The following is a 21,113-nucleotide window of genomic DNA, read 5'->3' on the forward strand; positions in this document are numbered from 1 at the left end:
GGAAGAGCAATTTCAGCGAGCCGGAGCCACCGCGGAGGAGCTGCTTCGAGGCGAGGAAGAGCAATTTCAGTGAAACAGAGCACCGGAGAAGCAATTACAGCGAAACAGAGCAACGAAGAACGAATCTCGACCCGAGAAGGAGCAATTTCAGCGAATCGGAGCTAAGAAAGAGCGAGACAGCGAATTTCACGAGAAGGGTGTTTTCTCTGAAGGAGAGTTACTTCACTGGAGGGGAAGAACCGGGATTCATCGATCTGAAATTCGATTTCTCATCGTCTTCGGACAAGGACAAGCAAGATTCCTGCTCTGTTCGGTCGTACAGAGACGGAGTTATAGGTAGAAACGACGGCGTTCTGGACCACGGAGGAGGAGGGTCTTGTCGGATAACGGCGAGGGAGCGAGAGGTGAGGAAGAACAGGAGAAGCTTCAAGGGAAAGGGATGGAGATGGATCTTCGGACATCATCATCAGACAGTGAAAAACAGAGATACAGAGGAAGAACATCAACGCGATGGTGATTACGAAACTTGAAGAAAAGAGGAGATTTTCAGACAATAAAGAAGGAAGAAGCTGTCTTCGTAGTAATCCAATGTCAATCTTAGCCAAAGCTCATATGTATTTTTTTTCCTCTTTTTGTTGGGGTAAATGTTTTATGATCATTCTGTTTGTTGAATGTTTTAAAGGATAAATTCATGGGTTGCAGCATTTCGGGATTTGTGGGACTGTGTGAGCCTTTTGCTTGAGGAGGAAGAAGGGCACAAAGCGGTTTGGGTTGGGGTCTGGTTATGAGCGTACCGACAAGACTCACCTCTTAACCGGATTTGAAACAAAAGGGAATTTGTTGGTTAACACGACGCATTATCCTCTTGTTCAAATGGCTGTCTCCCCCCTAACAGAATATGAGTTCTATTTGAGACAAAAGATATAAAAGTAAAAAAGCTGAATCGTTTTGAGACCACATGTCACTGCGGAGTGGTCCAAGCTTTTTACATAGAGAGAGAGAGAGAGAGAGAGAGAGAGAGAGAGATGGGCAATTTGCTGCCCTTTCTTATGGCCCAATTATGATCATTCTTTATGGGCCGAAACCAAGCCCGTTAAAAATATTACACGACTCTTTTTTTTTTTGGTAAAAATTACACGGCTTGTTAGTCGACGACTAAAACTCTCCTTCCTTTTTTTTTTAACGATGGGAAACCCTATCCTACAACTCTTCGGATCGGACACCGGACACCGCAATGCCTCTCAGTCCATAGGCTAGATGAGAACGGCATCAGAACAACATCGCAGACCTGAAAAAATTCACCGCCCTATGCAATAGCCGGCAAACCACGCAGAACAGATAAACCAGATTCATAAAGCTGACCGGCTCAAGGGGAGTACCATACCTGGGATTCGATCCCACAACCTCATGGTAGAGGGGGTTGTCATTAACCCCTATCCCTTTTTTTTATAACTGTGTTTTTTTTTTATAAAAAAAAAAATACTCTGCGAAATGTTTAAAATAATTTCCGGACTGAATAATTGTGAATAGAAGGGAAGTTTAAGCTAACTATTAGTATACTCATCACAACCATCAAAACCTTATCTGGATTGTATAATATGATAAATAAATGCAATCATTAAAAAAAAAAAAGGAAGAGAGGGGGACGGAGACAATACAAATATATGGTAATGGCATAGACATGGTTTTTGCCAACGCATCATCCGCGATATTGACATGACTAACGTATATAAAAAACAATTATCTATATAATATATAGTTTACGCATACGCATTGGACACAAACTTGGCAACGAGTTTCCAGAAGCGAAGCAATATCTACTTAAAATCGATGGGTGTAATTACAAAACTTCATTCTAAATCTAATTTCTTCGTCGACACTCAACCGAAAGAATCTCTTGGATGCCTTAATTAATGTGGAGTGTCGTTCAAGGAAACATTCTGACTGTGATAGCTACGATTCCTTTCCCTTTGCCAATTAATGTATGTATACATCTGTGTATATATGTATGTATGTACGTACCTGTAACCCTAATGATCGATCACAATAATTATAAGGTTGAGATATAATGTTTGCTTCCTTTATTCTCTAGCTTTTACCTTCACAATGCCTTCATAGAAGAAGCAAAGAACTTTTTGTTTCCCTTCAAAGCTCTACTCTCAAAACCATGATCCCTTTGTTCAAGTTTCTTCAATTTGTGTCTTCTTCTTCTTCATCATCATTCGGGATCAATGGAAGAGATAAATGGATTTGCAGCTGATTGTGTCGTCTTGTCATGTTGCTGCAATTGCCTCGCGCTCAAGATCATAGTCTTTATCTTCCATGGACTTCCCAAGAAGGTGGTCAGGAACACGAGAAAGCGCTATGCGAAATGGATGATACAGCGCGAAAGAAAAAGAATGGGGCTAGATTGCGAATGTGGACAAAGTGTAGGGGCTATGGAATCAATCGAAGGGTCTTTAAGCATAGAGGTTGAGGGGTTTGGGTGCATGGAAGAAGTTGAGCAGGTCTTGGAGGAGTTCTCGGAGAGAGGTGAGTTTTTATTTGGAAGCTTCTGGGGCAGAGAGAGGGTTGAAGGTTCATCAAGTTGTGTGAATAAGATTGATGTGAGATTTGTCAAGCATGAAATGATTGAACAAGTATTCAACTCTTTTGACTATTCATTCGCGTTTTTATCTACGAATTAATTAATTCCCCTATAAGAAGTTAATTTTGTAAATAAAATGGATACAGAATGTTAAATTTTTTTCCAGGTAATTGGACGGTTTCCATGTGCTATTAAATGTACCAATCATAAATTAATGGAAGAGAATGGCAAGAGTGTAAATTGTGATACGCGTAATATTTTATTATCTTCGGTTAAATAATATAACAGGCATTAAATTGGAATTAAGAAAAACAATAAAAAGAAAACGCTAGCGGTGAATATAAATTATTAAATTAATATGTATATATACACACACACATTGATATATTCTCACATTCTATTAGAACTAATTGTACACTGATTTTTTTATTAAAAAAAAAATCGGAAATTCCATAACAACGCGGGAATACTGTTCAATTATCATAAATTTTATTATTTATTATTTTAATTCAACTTCGCCTCCATTAACGCGCTTCTCCGACGAACTATTCCTCCCCCATCAAAATCAAATATCAAAATCCCCAAATTATCTTCTCCCAACCAAACTCCTTCGCCCTCCGTCAATGGCGTCGTCCAAATCCGCCGATCAACTGAAGCAGCTCAAAGAAATCTTCACTCGCTTCGACATGGACGGCGACGGAAGCCTCACGCAGCTCGAGCTCGCCGCCCTCCTCCGATCCCTCGGGATCAAGCCACGCGGCGACCAGCTCTCCCTCCTGCTGCACCAGATCGACCGGAACGGCAACGGATCCGTCGAGTTCGAAGAGCTCATCGTCGCGATCTTGCCGGATCTGAACGAGGAAGTCCTCATCAACCAGGAGCAGCTCATGGAGGTTTTCCGATCATTCGATCGCGACGGTAACGGCTACATAACGGCGGCGGAGCTCGCCGGCTCGATGGCGAAGATGGGTCACCCGTTGACGTACCGTGAGTTGACGGAGATGATGAAGGAGGCTGACACTAACGGTGACGGCGTTATTAGCTTCCAAGAGTTCGCTCATATCATGGCACGGTCCGCCGCCGATTTCCTGGGCTTATCCATTTCCTGATTTTTTTTAGTTTAGTAATTTTTTTTTGTAAGAATGCGAATTTGTGTAATTAATTTTAATCTGAACGTAAATCTTCCGTTAATTGTTTATCCGTTTGTGTGATGTAACCACGATAACATTTTATTTTTATGACAATGTCAGTGTATTATATTACAATTACATAATTTAATAAGATTTGAGATTATTAGATTATTTCAGTTAATCTTAATCCTGAATTAGTAATTATTACAGTACAGAACCTTCACATGATCCTTCTCTCTCTTTTAATTGTTTCTGTCTGAAGAGTAACAGTCCAAAGCGGGTTGTCTTTCCATACGGTCCGTCGGTGCCTAGTCATATTTCTGCTTAAAACAATTTATTTTCCCCTTCATTTATATTTTTCATAAACCCTATTTTAATTATTTTTTGTTAGTATTCCCCCTTTTTACTTTTGTTCTGATGGAAACTGCTCAAGTAATTTTTCATGAGATATAAATATCAAAATAATTGGAGAAAATTTTCGCATAAATATATCGGACCTATCAGATCCGTCTCATGAATAATTAAATAATTAATACATTTTATTAATCGAGTTCAAATACAATTAAACCAAAAAATGCGTGAAAACCCCAAAAGCCAAAAATGAAAAAAAAGGGACAGATCGAAATCTATACACGAGGGAGTATATACACATATACTTGTGTCAAATTCTTTTCAGAACTCGTTCTCTATATGATGACTTCCCCGACACGGCATCTCGACCAGAAACCCTAACCTTTCCCAAAGTAAAATATCTACATCTTTGCTGAACATAAGAACAGAGACAAATCCGATCACAAATGGATCAAACCGTGATGAATCTGTTCGTGAAACCGACCGGATTTCCTCGAACTGGCGGCTCTTCTCGCCGTGAACCCGACAGTGGTGGGACGAATGGATCTCTGTCTCACCATCTCCACAAACTCAGGATCATTGGACTGACCCTCGTACCGAATCCACTGAATCATCTGGTAATAACCCGGGAAAAACCTCATCTGAATCGACTTGTACACGAAGTAAGGGATCAAAGTGGAGATCATGACGAACAGGGTGATGAACCAGTACGATGGAGAAGGAGCCAGAGCTTCCACGAACACTTTGTACGCATCTGTCGAGAAACTCGGCGCGATTGCTCCGTATATCAGTAGAAATACGTACCAGATCCCTATCGATCCCCATATCACTATGTGTTGAATCCACGTGAAATAGCTTATGGATAAAGCAATCTGCAGGTTCACGACCCAGACAACGCAACTGTACATTGTCCCTCCGACAATTTCCCAGCCGGCGGTTTTTCCGTCGGAGTTGAAGAGCTGGTGTTTCAGAGATTCCTTGCATAGGAAGAAAACCATTATGGCCGAGATCACACCGTTTAGCATCCATCCGATGATCCTTCTCCAGCTGAAGAGAACGTTCTGGACTCCTTCTTGATATAACAGCGGGAACTGCAGATCACGAAAAACGTTGCATGAATCTGTCAGTCCAGTGATCGAAATCTCGAGTTCAGACTTCAGACAAGAATTGTTAGTGGCTGTAAATAATACCTTGAAACAGAAGCGAGCCGAGACATCCTGGTCGAAAACCCCGAGGGCGATGACCGGAAGAGAAGAGAAGAAGACGTTGAATAGCGAAAGAAACCATTCATTGTAAGCTGGTTGAGCAGAGAACGAAGCGTAGGTTTCGTATAAGAACAACGTGACACCAAAGGTGATGTTCTTGTAGAAGAAGTAGCAGATCTGCGTAAGAAAAATGATGGATTTTTTCAACAAAAATGGATGTTTTCCAGAAGAATCATAACCGTTTTGTTGTCTGAAACTCACCATTGATGAGATTCTTCTGTAACACCAATGGCCGTGAACGAGCAAAAGACGTTCCAAGTATCTGAACTGAGCAATGGCTATGTCACTTGACATCACGGCCTGCATTCCTTCGACCCCGCTTATTCCAATTCCGATATCCGCTTCTTGAAGCATTCCCACGTCGTTCGCCCCATCTCCGATCGCTAAGGTTGTCTTCCCGGTTCCAGTTTTAACCAATCTCGTAACCTGAAACCCCGAAACATCTTCCTGTAAGAATGAACTATTGATACTCAAAATCTTTTTCATGTCAGAATCTCGAAACATTTACCAATGCTTTCTGTTTCGGCGATGATCTGCAGCATATGACAGAGGCGCATCCCGTGGCAAGATCGAGAAAAGTTTTCGAGATATCGTCTTCCAGGGCATAAGCAAGTGATTTCCCGTCGATGATCAGAGCAAATGCTTCCGAGCTTGTAAATGATGCATCGAGTTGAGCCTTTCCTTCTCTTATTTGCTTCACGACGCTTTCCCTCGACGCCTGTAACCCGTCGGTCCACATTTATATACATATCTCAGATGGGAACCGTATATGGAAAAAAATCGAGAATATATCGACTCTTACCATCTCGATTTCATCCTTCTCTCCAGATTTCTCCAAGGCTATGATGTCTGGAGTCTCAAGATTGATTATGATCTGCTTCATCTCTTGTCGGAGTAAACTACAGGCAAATCTGATGGTACAATGATGTCAGAAACCGAGAAATCACAGCGAAACACGAAAGATTCGGATAAGCGTTTTCGTATCGAGAAAAATCTACTCACCCGATATTGATAGCAGTCTCCATTTTATCTCCAGTTAGAACCCAAATCTTTATTCCGGCCTGAGCAAGCTTGTCGATGCAATCTGGAACCTGAAAACGCATACCAAATCGCCCGAAAATCTTTCAAGATTCGTCAACTAAACCGATCAAAACACTTCAAATTCGTCGATTCTCGAAGATACATACCCCGTTCTGAAGCTTGTCCTCGACTGCAGTGGCGCCGAGGAGGATCAGATCTCGTTCCATCTCCTCCGTGGCTTCATCTATCAAGGCCTCGCGATCTGCGCTCACAGAATTCTTGGCATTGTTGAATTTCTTGCTGAATTCTATGTACTCATTCTCGTCAAGTTCCCGATACGCAAGTATCAGAGTCCTCAGGCCTGCGTCTGCGTATCCGTTCACGTGTTCCCGGGTTTTTGCTTCAAACTGACGCCCGTTCTTCGCGAGTCTTTTGAACATTACGCTGAACCATCGAATCCAACGTGAATTCCAATCCAAGAAACAAGAATCAAAACCAAAGATTCGCAAGGATTGTAACGGTATTACATACCTGTCAGCTCCTTTGGACAGCAAGAAGAGTTTCCCGTCTTCGTCTCTCACGATAACCGACATCCTCTTCCTCGTGCTGTTGAACTCGAGAATGTTTAGTAGACCGTAAACCCTGCAAAGAACAAGCCAACATTCGTCATCGAACACGACGGATTATTTGTCCAGACATCTGGAAAATCGTGTTGCTTCGGGACCAAACCTCTCGTGTTTTCGCCCTGTTCCAAGATTCAATTCCCGGACAGAAATGCTGGTCTGTGTCCGGTTAAAGAACTCGAACCCGAGTTCTCGGGCAGCAACAACGAAAGCTGATTCATCCGGAGACTCGGCCTCGTACGAGACTTTCCCGTTCTCTTCGTCAACCTCGGGAATAGCGGTGTGACAAACTGCTAATAACCTGAAAAACCTCTGCAACACCACGGCATGAGGCTGCTTCACCCAATTCCCATCCATAACCCTCTCGTCCTCGAAATTAAACCCTTTAATCTTGGGCAGATCCCGATTTTCATCATCATGATCTGAAGGCGAAAGACCTGTTCTTTCAGCCATTGATCTCTCGACCTCGGTTACACCGCGTCCATAAGCTGTCCCGGCGATAGAACACTTGATAAACTCCATGGAATTACACGTCAAAGTCCCGGTTTTGTCTGAAAGAATCGTGTGGACTTGTCCGAGTTCTTCGTTCAGATTCGATGTTCTTGCGTGCGCGGGCTTATCGCCTTCCTCGTAGTACATATGAATGTCTTGGTTTATGAAAATGCTCTGAAGAACCTTGACGATCTCGATGGAAACGTATAGAGATATCGGGATGAAGTAACTGTAGAGCATAACAGCTGTGAGGAAATGGTAGATGGCTGCCACCGGAGCAAGATCTGGATCGAAGAAGATGTCGGAATCGTCTGGTCTTAGGTACCATCTCTTCATCTTCCCGTTCGATTCTTTATCGTCTCGTGTTTCGACTCCAAAGATGATTGAACCGATGAATGAGATAAGGAACACAACTCCGAACATCAAGTAGATGATCTTGTCCATCTTTCTCTCAATCGTGCTTCGCTTCGATGGAGGATCAGTCGAGTTCTGAATCACCTTTGTGTCGTGTCCGGTGAAAATGACGGCTCCGTACACATACTCTGTGTTTCTGAGCTTTGAATCTCTGAGAAGAAGCTGCTGAATCGACAATGGCAACTTCTGTTCTTCGTGTTCGAAGCTTCCGACAAAGGAGTAAAGATTCGCGTTAGGGTCCTCGCATCTCACGACAGCTTTGAAATCTCTGAAATCAGAATCTTGGTGTAACATCGAAGATGTCCATTCAAGTCCCTGTTTCACCTTCAGATTCGTCTCGCCGTCGAGATTCATCGTTTCGACATAGCAGATGGAATCTTCGTAGCTTGACGAAAGCAGCATAAGATCCGCCGGGAAAAACTCGTCTTTCTGGACTTTTACAATGTCTCCGACCCGGAGATTCCTCCATTCTTCCTGCCGGAATATTCCGTTTCCGTCGTGAACCTTCACCTTCCTGTTGTTCATTTCTATGTCCTGAAACACGATTTGATCCAAAATCATGAGACCAGGAGACATGTAAACTGTCTTTATCATCAGGATTCACACTGTAGCTCGAATTCTCAGTACTTGATCTTGAAAAAAAAAACACGACAAGAACTGTTAAAGGAGATTTGGATGAAGAACCTGCTGTTTGCGGCGCCAATCTTCGATGCCTTCCTTGACCATGGTGGCGGCGATGACGAGGACCAGGGGAAGAAGAGCACTGGTGGCTCCGTACGGCGACAATGGCGTGAGGGCCAAGAGACCGGTGACGAGGAAGAAGAAGTTTGCGACGCGGCGAAACTGTTCGAACAGAGACTTTGGGATGAAGGAAGCGACGGTGTACTTTGTCGAACGGACATAATTTCCGGCGTAGCTCCGCCGCTCCGCCTCCGGCGAGCCAGGCTCGTTGCAGAAAACGACCCGGGAGAAACCGGGTCCTCCGATTTGCGAGTGGTCCTCTTTGAAGTTCGATTTCCCGCACGTGTACGAATAGAGCTTGCTCAGATGCAGCCTCCTCCTCCTCCTCCCTCCCGCCATCTCCCTCTCTCTGTCTGAAAATCCTTATGGATCTGTCTCAGTGGACAAGTACAATTGAAGAGACAGAGGGAGGAAACGAAACTCGGAAATGGAAGAAAAGCAAGAAAGATTCAAGCTTTATAATCTGCAGAAAAAAAAAAAACAAGAACTTCAAGAAACTCTTGAATGGCAATCTGGGGAAAATAATTTGACAAATGTGTCCGCGGGTCTGTTGATATATTAGAGAAAATAATTTTAAAAATGACAAACTTTGAACGACGACTTTGAATGGATCATTTCCGGCTCATTTGACGGAATTTTTCTTTGTAATTTTTTTTTATTCGACATTAAAAAAAGTACGCGGATTTCCCATTTGGTAGGCAAAGGAAAATGGAAAAGGGTTTAGAATATTCTACGAAAATAAATTGTTTTGACTTGATAAATAGAATATGGAAATATATGCATAAAAAGGATATATAGTTTGGCTGCTCAGTTTTTATTAAAAATTATTTAGTTTCAAATTTTTGTTATTTTAATATTTGTTTTGAATTCGACTGTTTTAAAAAATATAAAAACTAAATTTTAAATTATATTAGATTTAGATATAACTATGTGTTGTTTCCTGTTTTATATCACCAACTGTATATATTTAATAATTAGGCCTGTACTGAACTCGTGTTTAAATTCATTAACAGTAGTAGTGTGCCTTGTTTGGTAATGAATGAACAAAATAATTAAATAAAACGAGTTATGAATGGCGATAGCGAGTGGTCCCATATCATATATAATGTATTATTACCATTTGACTCTCTCTCTCTCTCTCTCTCTCGGTTAGGGGTAACTCCAACCTTACGCCATGGAAACTTCTTCGAAGAAGGGAATATTCCACAATAAAATTTATCAAAACGACGGCTTATAATCTTGGAGGATTTATTACATATCAAACAAAACAATAATATTCCTTGGGCGATTCTGGTTTCATGGGAGGCCAATTCTCTTGCATCTAATAAAGACTTTTGTGGTCATTAACTTCTGTAAAGAGATAAAGTTACATAGTCATGTTTTAAATGCATCAATATCTATCATTGGCTACAATAGCTTCTCTAATTTATTGTTAGCTTTGCTCATAACTCAATGTATTCTACTTGTAATAACTTGTTAGCTCACAAAATGACAAAATAATTCATACATATATAAAGATTGGTTAACTTAATCGACACATATTAAACAAGATATTGCATGATGTTTGATTTGTAAATGCTAAAACTATGAATACGTACGGTTCTATCGTATATAATTCAAAACCTCAAATATGGTAGCTTAGTATTATGAACTTACACATGAATCCAATTTAGTTAGTTCAACCGATGAAAGGATACCCAAATCGTTTGTTCTGCTCCAAGTTCGAATTTTAAGTTGAAAATGGTGTGTAATTCTAATCACATGACTTGTTTCTGATCTCACGATTTGTCAAGAGATAATGGAGAATATCTTCGAAGATACCAAGAGATGTAGAATATTATCGTAATATTTAGATTTGATATTTATATTGATTAAATAAGATATTTTGTGATTTTATTTTCTATCTATAAATATTGTAATAGTTTATATTGAATAACGAAAAAATCAAATGATTATTTACTCTTTCTCTATTTTCTATAAATATTGTAATAGATTTAGTTTGGACCTCAATTCAAGATATTTCATTACGGAAAAAAAAACTTACATATGAAAATTTTTCTTGTAAACTCTTATATAAAAAACTGTGTAAAATGTATATGGAGATTGAAATTAATCTAGTAATATTCGAATTCATAATTCTATCATCTCTTTCATTTATTAAGACAAAACCGTGATTTGCCGGCTTCGCTGCTCTACCTCCAAGATGACGCACGTGTTTGTGGGTGAATAACATTTTTAAAGTTGATGATTAATTTTTTTTTACAAATATAAGTTTTTTTTTGTTTTATAAATATAAGTTGATGATTAATTAAGCTCTTAATCCCATATGGTTAGTTTTGAAAGAGCGTAATCAAAAGGATGTGAGATTATACGTTAATGTTTTTAAGTGCTAACTCACCTACTAGTCTCATAATGTCATCATTATTCGTGGCTGCTAAATAATTATTCATGGCTGCTAAAAATGTTCATCCTCCTCCTATGTATTGTATTATGCATTATTGCTTTGACTGTGAATTATGTATGGACCAACACCCTTAATAAATTTATATTATCTTCTTAGAAAAGTATTATTTTTTTGTCGTGGGATTACAACGTCTATATTATATTATTAATACATTTATGAAAGATAACATATGGATCCACATGACATGACGGAATAATAATTTGTATTTTATAACAAATACCGAACTCTATAAACACAGAGAAAAGTGCATACATTAACTGGCAAAATTGACTCTGTCTAAGCTATTATTATACATTTTCAAGTATTTTATTTCCTTTTAAATATATTATTAATTTTATAAAATGAGATTATTTAAAAGGAAGAAATTAATGGACGAGCTTTTCTTACACGTGACATTAGAATCATCCATTACGTCACTCTCATTATTCATCCATTTCACAATGATTTCCTGGTTTTTTAAACGCAGAAACAAAAAAAAAAAAGTTGACGTATCAGTGTTTTCATATTAGCCAAAGATATTTTGGCTTCTTTTATATATTCACCTTCTGATGTTTTTTATTTTATATTTTATAAAAACTGTATATATATATATTATGATTTTCATCCGGTTCATATTATATTTTAGATTATTTTCTAATTATAAACATTCATTCGCTGAAGACATTTTGTTTCGATTTGATTTCTGGTTATTTTAAATTTCATAATTTGATTTTAGATATATTATTATATTTAATTCGTTTTGATTTTGCATTCAGTGTGAATCAAATAATCTTGAAATTAGACTTTAGTGGTATCTTGAAAAGTTTTATATGGGCCTTTCAGTTATAGATGAAAGTAGTTGGGTCTTGAGTCCTCAAAACTGATATAGTCAAGCCCAATATTAGGCCCACCAGTAATCGGCCCAACCCAATGACAAATAATATTACTTCGCAGATATTTTATTTTATTTTTACAATAACATCTCAAAATTTCTGAAAATATTATGCTGTGCTATATTTTCTTTTTGTTTCCCTTGCTACTTTAAACAATCACGACGAAGAATTAGAATAACAGCAAACGAAAATGGTCCATATATTCTGCATCAGATGCCAATACAATATAATATATATATATACACACACACACACTAACGGATCTAGAAAATATTATAATTGGGAATTTAATATAGTTTATAGGAACAAACTTAAATTATTATGGGGCATTTAATAAATTTATTTAAAATTAATAAAATTTATAAATAACTTAATGTTTTTTAATTAAAGGGGTGGGGCGGAGGACCCATTGTCATTGAATTGTGTCCGCTATATATATATATATATATATATATATATTACATGGGGTGTATACTCCCATGCATATCTTGGCAGATCCATTGAACGTAATAAATTCGCTCTCGTGACATTTCATTTCAATAGGTATTTGGATTCGAGTTCGTTGAGTTCTTATTCTCCACTTTGATTTTATTTGTTAGTGGACTTATTTTTTTAAAATACAAGACGGCCGAGTATTAACTTTCTTCTTCTTCTAAAAGTATCAGTATATAATACATTTAATTAGACAATAAAAATATTTAATCAAATCAAAGATTCAGATAACGTTTCAACAAATTAAAACCATACATATATATGTCATAAGACTATTCACATATATAACTGAAAATTGGAAATGAGACCAACATGGATAATGATGTGGGGCTACATTACATGAATTATATACATAAAAAAAAAAAGAGAAATAGTCAAATATTAACCTTTTCAAATTCGATGAAAATAGCTTATTATACACTTAATTAGGCTTAATTTCGGCGGTAAAGAGTCAAATATGGAACTGTCACAAATTCCTTAGAGCTAAATAAGCAAGAACCCTATAACCCACCAGCATAATCCCAAGAGCAACCACATCCCACATCATATTATCCCCAGTCATCAAATTCCTAATCCCTTCGTAATCCATAACCCTACAATGTAACCCTAATCCACATTCATACACCTCATTCCCTGTGTACTGAACCCCGACAAGGAGCTTATAGCAGTAATGGCTGAACGAAATGTACTTCAACCAAGCGATGAAAGCCGGTATGTGTTGAATGTAGTATCCACCTGCTAATAAGAACACGAGCATTGTCACTGAAGACAGCGTCGTGGCCTGTTTCACGTCCATCAAGATCGCTCCCATGGCTAGCCCCACGCCCTGAGCCACCAATACATTGTAGAGAACGATGAGAAGGGTCAGAAGGAATGTAGTCAGTGAAGGCTTGAGCCCACTCATCCAATATGTGACCGTGATGAAAACAGTCGGAAGGATGAGTTCCATGGGTAAGTCGCCGACTGTTCTTGCCACGAAATAGGACGAGAGTTTGTACATTCCCGAGGATCGTTCTTTTAGGAGCATCGGACGTTCTTGAGGGAACGTGAAAATGGCGTTGAATAGCGGGAAGAATCCCCAGAATATCGAGAAGAAGAAGAGCAAACCCACCTGTTATATATTTGTTTAAAGATTACATGAAGAATGTGATACATATATATCATAACAAGATCGATATTTTTCATATATATATATATATATCCCATACCTGATCTTGTAAATGCGAAACTCGGGAATGCCACCACAAGAGGCCGGAGAGAATCGAAACCGACATCACCTGTAATATTCTAAGTCCTGAGAAGGATTCATGCCTTCTCTCCTTCAAGCCTCGGTTCAGGAGAACGTAGAATTGCATCCACCAACTGGCCGACCACTTAATCTCCTTTGTTCCTTCACACGTGTAATCAAAAACAAGATTTAGACAGGAAAATTACCAACATGTGTTTGTACGTAGAGCGAATGACTCGTTAATTTGCTTACTTGTCGGTGATTTTGTTCTTGAACCGGAGACGGCTTGGTGTTGGGGTAATGTTCGGGATATTTCTTCTTTCAACAATGGATATAAGTTCTTTCTGTAGGAAGACATTAACATTTGTTTCACTGAATTTTGTTCTTCGTGACGGTCCAATCTTCCATGCAGTTCAGCTTGATCATATTGTTTCGTGTCCGGAGTTATGCCTGCATTTACATGTGAAATGTTTTCATTACATCACACTTTATATACAAATTCGAGAGGCTACAACATGTGTGTATGAATGGACTTACGTGTATATGTCTGTCATCATTTTGGTATAGTCAAAACACACCGGATTCATAAATATCGTGATTTTATTTTTTTTAAAAAATCACGAAAGCAACAAACCAAAATTTATAGCCTAAAATATGTCAAAAAAAAAAAACTTGTAAAGAATATGCGAAGAAACAGCTGCCGGTGTGGATAAAGTGTCGTTTTCAGACATCTCATGATGCATGAGGAGAAGAGTTCACTTTACACCCGCCGTTAATGGAGCCCAACCCAAAAAATTTAAAACATTTTAAAGTACATTGTACTTACCGTTAGCAAGATCAAGAACGAAATCGGCTGGGTTTACGAAACTCGAACCGGGTTGGAACCCGATGAACCCGAAATACTCCATTACCCGACCCGAATCCCCACTGTAGATCGGCGATCCATCGGACAAGACAAGAACCTTGTCGAACATCCTATAAAGCCGGCTCGATGGCTGGTGAATGGTCGCGACCACCGTACGCCCTCCACGCGCCAATCCACGCGCGGTGGCTATCACACGCGCCGCCGCGGTCGAGTCTAGCCCCGACGTTGGCTCGTCGAGGAGAAGCAAGCTCGGGTTCACGAGCATCTCTTGCCCGATACTGACCCGTTTTCTCTCCCCACCCGAAATCCCCCGAATCAAACCGCCTCCAATTATACTATTGATGCACCGGTTTAGCCCGAGATCCGAGATAACCGACTCCACGTGTTCGGTTTTCTCTAATCGGGTTAGTTCTTTCGGTAAACGGAGCAAAGCCGTGAAAGTTAACGTCTCCGTTACTGTTAAGTGAGGGTAGAGGACGTCGTCTTGGGTGACGAATCCGATTTTACGTTTGACGGAGCTTGAAAAGGGGTGTCCGTTATATGTGACGGAACCGGAGAGTTTGCCGTTTAAACGACCAGCTAACGCCGTTAAGAGCGTGGTCTTGCCGCTTCCTGACGGGCCTAGCATTGCGAGTAGCTCGCCCGGTTTGACTAAACCGGTTACACCGTTGAGGATTAACCGGGTCGGTTTCGATTCTTGTGAGCAGAACCAGTAGCTCGCTTTCCCGGTTTGCAAATTGATGCTATACGTCAAGTCCTCGAACTGCAGTATAACGAAAACTTAATTAAACATAAACAAATACGAATCATCTACAAACCAGGGAATAACAACCGGTTATGTGAAAGGGATTACTTACGTTGAGAATCAGAGGGCACAGAGATCGGCAAAGAATAGAATATTTTCTTGATTGCTCATTCTGATGCGGACCGGAGCTTTCATGGTCGGGACAAGGGATTACATGACTAGGGGAGCTAGACCGGTCGGCTGGAACCGGCATGGCCTCGCACCGGTTTGAAAGCATGACGTTAACCGGACCGGCCGTCATAGCAATGCTAGCTTCATGTTCACCACCAGGAGGCATCATCTTGCGAGAGAGAGAGAGAGAGAGAGAGAGAGAGAGAGAGATGGTTTGGTATGTTAAGAGTTGAAGGGTCACAAGCAATGTAGTGTATATATAAATGACTAAAAGGAGAGAAGTGGGGACTGTTATGATAGGAAATTTATGTAAAGTAAATAACTCGCTGTAAAGAATTTCTCAAACAGGGATAAACTCTTAGACATATTTTGTTTTGATGATAGATATTTCTATAAAACGGTATTTAATAAGTTCAAAAATATCATTTTTAAATATATATAAGAATTTGAATTAAATTATATATCAAAATTTCCATTATTAATTATATTATTTTTTGACAAATTGTAAAAAATTATATATGAGTTATAATATAAGTTTATTTATATTTTAAATTCGATGAAAATTATCATAACATATAAATTTTTAGAAAGATTAAGAATCATAATTTTATAATTTATTATTTTTAAAAAATATATAATTGATAATTTATTGCTGAATATTACAACATATATTATTGTTTTATGAACACGTGTCGTGTTTATGTCGCCCGATTAGTATGGAGAACATAAAGTTCGTTGTAAAAGTAGAGTGCCCCTCTGGTCATACCATTTGACAAAAAATGATCATTCGTAAACATTTTAAATCATGTGCATGTGCTTATAAAATTATGAAGAAGAAAAAAAACCCATATATTCATATAAAATGGCGCGTCAAACAAGTAAACATGCATAATTATTCATTAAATCATTTTATATATCGGCCAAAGTATAGAAAAAAAATGAAAAATTTCGGTCGATATCGAGGGTGCGATCCATCGAACAAGTTACGTAAAGTCGCTGGATATGACACTGCAAAGCTGAAACAATGCGACACCCTGATTCTGTGTTATATTAGCCTAACATATTATAGCGGTTCAAATATACCTACATTAAAATATATATATATATATATAATTATCACTATTTCGTATTCTGGAATTTTTTTGTGTCTCTATCTCGTGCAAACTCCACTCACTGATTCGTTTTTTTATTAATATAATTATCACTAAAGTATAAATAAAAATAATAATAAACTCGTGGAGAGACGTCGACCGTCGCAATTCCATACATTTTCTTCTTCTTTTATTTTATTTTTGGGATTAAATACGAGTAAAATAATAATTTTGACAACGTACCATAACAAAAGTTTTAATTTTGGTGCGAGAAATTGTTGAAAAAACCTTATAGACATCAAATAATAAATTAAAATAAGAGTGGAGAACCATTTTCCACACAAATAATGAATTGCGAAGAACTGTTCACTGATTTTTTAAAATTTTAAAACATGCACATCTAAAGACAACGAAAAAATAATTAAAAGTCAAAAAGGTGATCTACTGAATTTATGTTTAAATGTACCAAATTACATACTTTCAATTTGCGCTTATAAATGCCAACTTCGTATAATATATATATTACAAGATAACTAATGCCATATATATAAAAAAAAAACAAATATTATTACATTGAGTGGAACCACATAACTAGAGGGGAAAAGTGGTCGATGTCATTGTCATAAAACGTAGACAAAAACTAATATTCCTCGATATATATATATATATATGTATATATTTATATTATGCATGTTTATGATATATAAATCATCGATGCATATCTAACCGGAAGTTATAAACGTCAATGGAATTTCACTGTGTTATGGCAACGTCCATTTGTCAATGTTGTAGGGTTCTTGAACCTGCCAGCTAGAAAGTCTAATAATATAGACATGTAATGAAGTCTAATGATTTAGCAAGTCTCGAGAATATTAGAACTGTACGATTATTTTCTTTCCCTCTCTATGCTTTCTTACCTAACTCTTATTTATCAACAATATAATGATAATAATACAATTATTTTAAAAAATTAATAATTATAATTAAAATTTAGTTGAACTATTCTAATATGTATATACAATTGATTTAAAGTTTAATTTAATTTTTTCTTTTAATTTAAAGTATGTATTATCTAAAAAACTTGATTTTTTTCCTTAATGTTTTTCTCTATATATATATATATACGCGCATTAGTTTGTGTGTATCTATGAAAGTTACCTCCATCGTTTATTAATAGGGTTAATCCCACAAAAAAATCTCAAACTTGTTAAAATGTTCCACATAAAATTTTGAATTTACAGTCTTCCATAAAAAAAACCCTAAATTTGGTAAACACTACCACAAAAATTACAGATTTATAATTTTCTTTCATATAAAATCTTTGATTTGTTTGACCAAAAAATTTGCTGATGTGATACGACGGATTGCTGACATGGCGCTGACTGAGTTGACAGTCAGCGCCACATCATTATTTAAAAAATTAAAACATAAATTTCTAATTTTTGGTCAAATATATATACATATATATTTGTATATATATTAAGTTTGTAATTTAAAATTTTAAATATACAAATATATACATATATACATACATATATATATATATATATTTTATCAAATATCTATACATATATATATTTGTATATTTATTAAGTTTGTAATTTTAAATTTTAAATATACAAATATTTTAATCAAATATATAAATTTACATATATATATATATGTATATATATATACATTTTTATTAAATATTTAATTTTAAAATAATGATGTGGCGCTGACGTATCAACTGAGTCAGCACCATGTCAGCAATCATTCGTGCCATATCTATAAAATTTTTGGTCAAACAAGTCAAAAGTTTTATATAGAAGAAAATTATAAGTTTATAATTTTTGTTGAAGTTTTGACCAAATTTAGGGTTTTTTATGTGAGATTGTAAATTCAGAATTTTATATGAAATATTTTAACAAGTTTGGGATTTTTTGTGGGATTAACCCTTTATTAGTATGTTTCTGGTGTTGTATTAAGTGAGTACGCAATGCCAATAAGATAACATTAATGTGCTAATTTGTTTATCTTAATTCATTTTTTTATAAATATATGAGTTATTTTTTATAATGTATCATGAAGATGTAGTAATAAAATAATTCTATTTATTTGTTTATTTATTTATTTAATTTTGGTGATTTTATGTTTTACGGTACCGTCTCCACAATATTGCTCATCGTGTGAAAATATCATGTGTAATATAAATGGTCAGACCAAAATATCATATAATATATATGTATATGTGTGTGTGTTAAAGTGGATGACGTATCAGGGTCGCAAATCTTCGTTTCTTTGGCCTCAACATCGTACGGAATATCTCGAGTAATTTACTCAATAGATAGTGGATTTCAAAAATGTCAAATGTGCTATAATGTTTGAGGGTATATGTTATTGTGGAAGCTCCATATAATATAAGGTTAATCATTAGATTACGATTTGTTTCTGTAGAACATGCACTAGATCCTGTGAACCCTGGTTCGGTGAGTTGCTCCAAGCTTCAAGAACCCTTCGGTTGAAATCTTGATGCTTTAGCAAGTGAAGAAAGAACTTGAAATTCCTGCGTTTCCTTCGATTCTGTGGTTGGTCGATATGGACGATGCATGGGGAATGGTCTGATGGAGCTGGAGATTCGAAGATCGCATGTGAATCAGGGTGTTCCAATATCCAATAGTCATTAACAAGGGCTCTATCCAGTTTTCGAGAGATCGGATTCTGCACGCAGAAGTTGGTCCATGTATGGAAAAGACCGGAGGCTGTTAGGTCAAAGAGACCAGTAGAGAGAAGGCAATCTTGGAATTCTGACATTCCCGTATGCGGCACAAAAGGGAAGGTTGGTGAGACATGCTCAGACGGACGAAGAACCTGATTAAAATCACCCAGGACAAGCCATGGCCTAGCCGAGAGTAGAGGATGTGTTGACAGAACACCTAATTCAGACCACAAAGTTCGACGCTCCGCTGCTGTGTTACGGGCATAAACAAAAGAGACTGTGAAGTAGGTATTGGTCGAGGGATTGAAGACCCCGCAAGTAACCATCTGGTCCGAGGTGGAATAAGTCGTGACCACCAGAGAGCGATCCCATATAACCCAGATCCTGCCAAGTTCTGAATTGCTGTAATTGTGGTGTATATTCCAATTAGGAGCCAGGGATTCAAGAATCTGCAAAGCATGAGATTCCTCGCGTACTCTTGTCTCAATTAGGCCTCCAAGCAATGAACTCGACGAACTGATCAAATCCTTTACTGCTCGCTGTTTTTGCGCGCCATTTAGGCCGCGTGTATTCCAACAAAAAACTCGCATCGTTGGCTGACAAAATACCAAAATCCAAAATCCAAAATAATCCTGGGAGCTGTGCAATCACTGCATTTTACCTTTCCCCTTTCGAGCCTTTCCGACCAAAGTGAAGTCAGAAAGATCCCGAGAGGTTCTCGTAGCTCTAGAACGCAACACTCTTTGTGCCTCCAAAATAATCTGGTCCTCATTATCGAAGTGAAACTTAGATTGGGCTATTTCCTGTGGAGGAGATTGCTGTCTTGTAGGGAGGGGTTGGGGCGACAAGAGACAAGACTGCTCTCTTGTAGACATGACCGTCGGACTAGGGGAGATAATGGTGGTCGCTGGCAGGGTAATCTGAGGAGCAGATTCTATGTTGACTGATGGAGCAATCGGAGATGCAGAGACTGTGTCAACCGGATGGGCAATCGGTGAAGCCACCGATGCTGTGGGCTGCAAACTTGAAGCCGGGCCATTTGGAGTTGTATCTGGTGGCGTAAAGTTTTTTGGACCTACCGACGACGGTGGCCCTGCCTATAACCAGCCATGCCCGATGAGTTGGTCGATTGTTGACTTATCATATTATTAACTTCATAACTTCCAGAAAACATGTCAAAATAGATCTTTCTTTATATCATTAGAAAGCTTTATCTAATATCTATGCATAGACACCATAATCTCACAGATCTATTATATGAACAAAACGTTATGAGAATATTGAGACAACACATGGACTGAATCCCTACATATCGATAAAAATCGGTATATATCTCTCGGTGGATAATCCGATGATCTGAAAATCGATCCAAATTACTAAGCATCGTCCGGTAGATGATCTATAACTCAAAAGCCAAATAACCATCTATGCCCGATGAGCTCGTCGATTGTTTACTGATCATATTATTAACTTCATAACTTCCAGAAAACATATCAAAATACATCTTTCTTTATATCATTAGAAAGCTTTTTCTAATATTACGCATAGACACTATAATCGCACAGATCTAATATATAAGCAAAACGTTATGAGCATATTTAGACAACACATTGACGGAATCCCTACATATCGATAAAAATCGGTATATATCTCTCGGTGGATAATCAGATGATCTGAAAATCGACCTAAACTACTATACATCATCCGATAGATGATTTGATAAGTTAGAAGTCAACTCGAATTGCTAGCCATCGCCATATGGTCAACAATTCGAGGCAAATAACCAGCCATGCCCGATGAGTTGCTCGATTGTTGACTGATAATATTATTAACTTCATAACTTCCAGAAAACATGTCAAAATAA

At 37.8% G+C, this 21,113-nt stretch overlaps 5 protein-coding genes across 6 annotated transcripts in view; 3 read left to right on the top strand and 2 right to left on the bottom strand.

Moving 5' to 3' along the window:
• Positions 1 to 704, top strand: part of LOC104805234 — a 2,070-nt gene extending 1,366 nt beyond the window's left edge. The window contains exon 2 of one of the 2 annotated variants that reach the window (XM_010529725.2): positions 11 to 704. In XM_010529725.2, the coding sequence (XP_010528027.1) occupies positions 11 to 530 (520 nt within the window). In that variant the 3' untranslated portion in view covers positions 531 to 704. The other variant, XM_010529726.2, reaches the window with a different exon arrangement.
• Positions 705 to 1,297: 593 nt separating this feature from the next.
• On the top strand, positions 1,298 to 2,777 carry LOC104805235. Its single transcript, XM_010529728.2, has one exon. The coding sequence runs from the start codon at positions 2,232 to 2,234 to the stop codon at positions 2,685 to 2,687; it is 456 nt and encodes a 151-aa protein (XP_010528030.1). The 5' UTR covers positions 1,298 to 2,231; the 3' UTR covers positions 2,688 to 2,777.
• Positions 2,778 to 3,052: 275 nt separating this feature from the next.
• Positions 3,053 to 3,855, top strand: LOC104805236 (probable calcium-binding protein CML16). Its single transcript, XM_010529729.2, has one exon. It carries the CDS (start codon positions 3,211 to 3,213, stop codon positions 3,694 to 3,696), a length of 486 nt encoding a protein of 161 aa, XP_010528031.1. The 5' UTR covers positions 3,053 to 3,210; the 3' UTR covers positions 3,697 to 3,855.
• Positions 3,856 to 4,235: 380 nt separating this feature from the next.
• On the bottom strand, positions 4,236 to 9,152 carry LOC104805237 (phospholipid-transporting ATPase 10). The gene is made up of 10 exons (XM_010529730.2): positions 8,567 to 9,152; positions 7,083 to 8,416; positions 6,885 to 6,995; positions 6,521 to 6,797; positions 6,336 to 6,424; positions 6,136 to 6,244; positions 5,842 to 6,051; positions 5,535 to 5,759; positions 5,259 to 5,450; positions 4,236 to 5,159 (listed from the first exon to the last, which is right to left on the bottom strand). The coding sequence occupies exons 1-10, from the start codon at positions 8,960 to 8,962 to the stop codon at positions 4,509 to 4,511; spliced, it is 3,594 nt and encodes a 1,197-aa protein (XP_010528032.1). The 5' UTR covers positions 8,963 to 9,152; the 3' UTR covers positions 4,236 to 4,508.
• Positions 9,153 to 12,825: 3,673 nt separating this feature from the next.
• LOC104805238 (ABC transporter G family member 21-like) lies at positions 12,826 to 15,670 on the bottom strand. Its single transcript, XM_010529731.1, has 5 exons — positions 15,402 to 15,670; positions 14,506 to 15,307; positions 13,932 to 14,129; positions 13,660 to 13,841; positions 12,826 to 13,562 (listed from the first exon to the last, which is right to left on the bottom strand). The coding sequence occupies exons 1-5, from the start codon at positions 15,627 to 15,629 to the stop codon at positions 12,918 to 12,920; spliced, it is 2,055 nt and encodes a 684-aa protein (XP_010528033.1). The 5' UTR covers positions 15,630 to 15,670; the 3' UTR covers positions 12,826 to 12,917.
• Positions 15,671 to 21,113: the final 5,443 nt, after the last annotated feature.

Source organism: Tarenaya hassleriana, unplaced genomic scaffold, assembly GCF_000463585.1.
Source record: "Tarenaya hassleriana unplaced genomic scaffold, ASM46358v1 Cleome11, whole genome shotgun sequence".
NCBI classification, from domain to species: domain Eukaryota; kingdom Viridiplantae; phylum Streptophyta; class Magnoliopsida; order Brassicales; family Cleomaceae; genus Tarenaya; species Tarenaya hassleriana.

Coding starts and splice junctions, on each gene's coding strand:
- LOC104805235 (XM_010529728.2), top strand. CDS start 2,232: ATGGAAGAGATAAATGGATTTGCAGCTGATTGTGTCGTCTTGTCATGT.
- LOC104805238 (XM_010529731.1), bottom strand. CDS start 15,629: ATGATGCCTCCTGGTGGTGAACATGAAGCTAGCATTGCTATGACGGCC. Junction 14,130..14,505: donor CGTTCTTGATCTTGCTAACG/GTAAGTACAATG, acceptor ATGTAAATGCAG/GCATAACTCCGGACACGAAA. Junction 13,563..13,659: donor TTTCGCATTTACAAGATCAG/GTATGGGATATA, acceptor AATATATAACAG/GTGGGTTTGCTCTTCTTCTT.
- LOC104805237 (XM_010529730.2), bottom strand. CDS start 8,962: ATGGCGGGAGGGAGGAGGAGGAGGAGGCTGCATCTGAGCAAGCTCTAT. Junction 6,798..6,884: donor CTGTCCAAAGGAGCTGACAG/GTATGTAATACC, acceptor TCGATGGTTCAG/CGTAATGTTCAAAAGACTCG. Junction 5,760..5,841: donor CGCCGAAACAGAAAGCATTG/GTAAATGTTTCG, acceptor TCGGGGTTTCAG/GTTACGAGATTGGTTAAAAC.
- LOC104805236 (XM_010529729.2), top strand. CDS start 3,211: ATGGCGTCGTCCAAATCCGCCGATCAACTGAAGCAGCTCAAAGAAATC.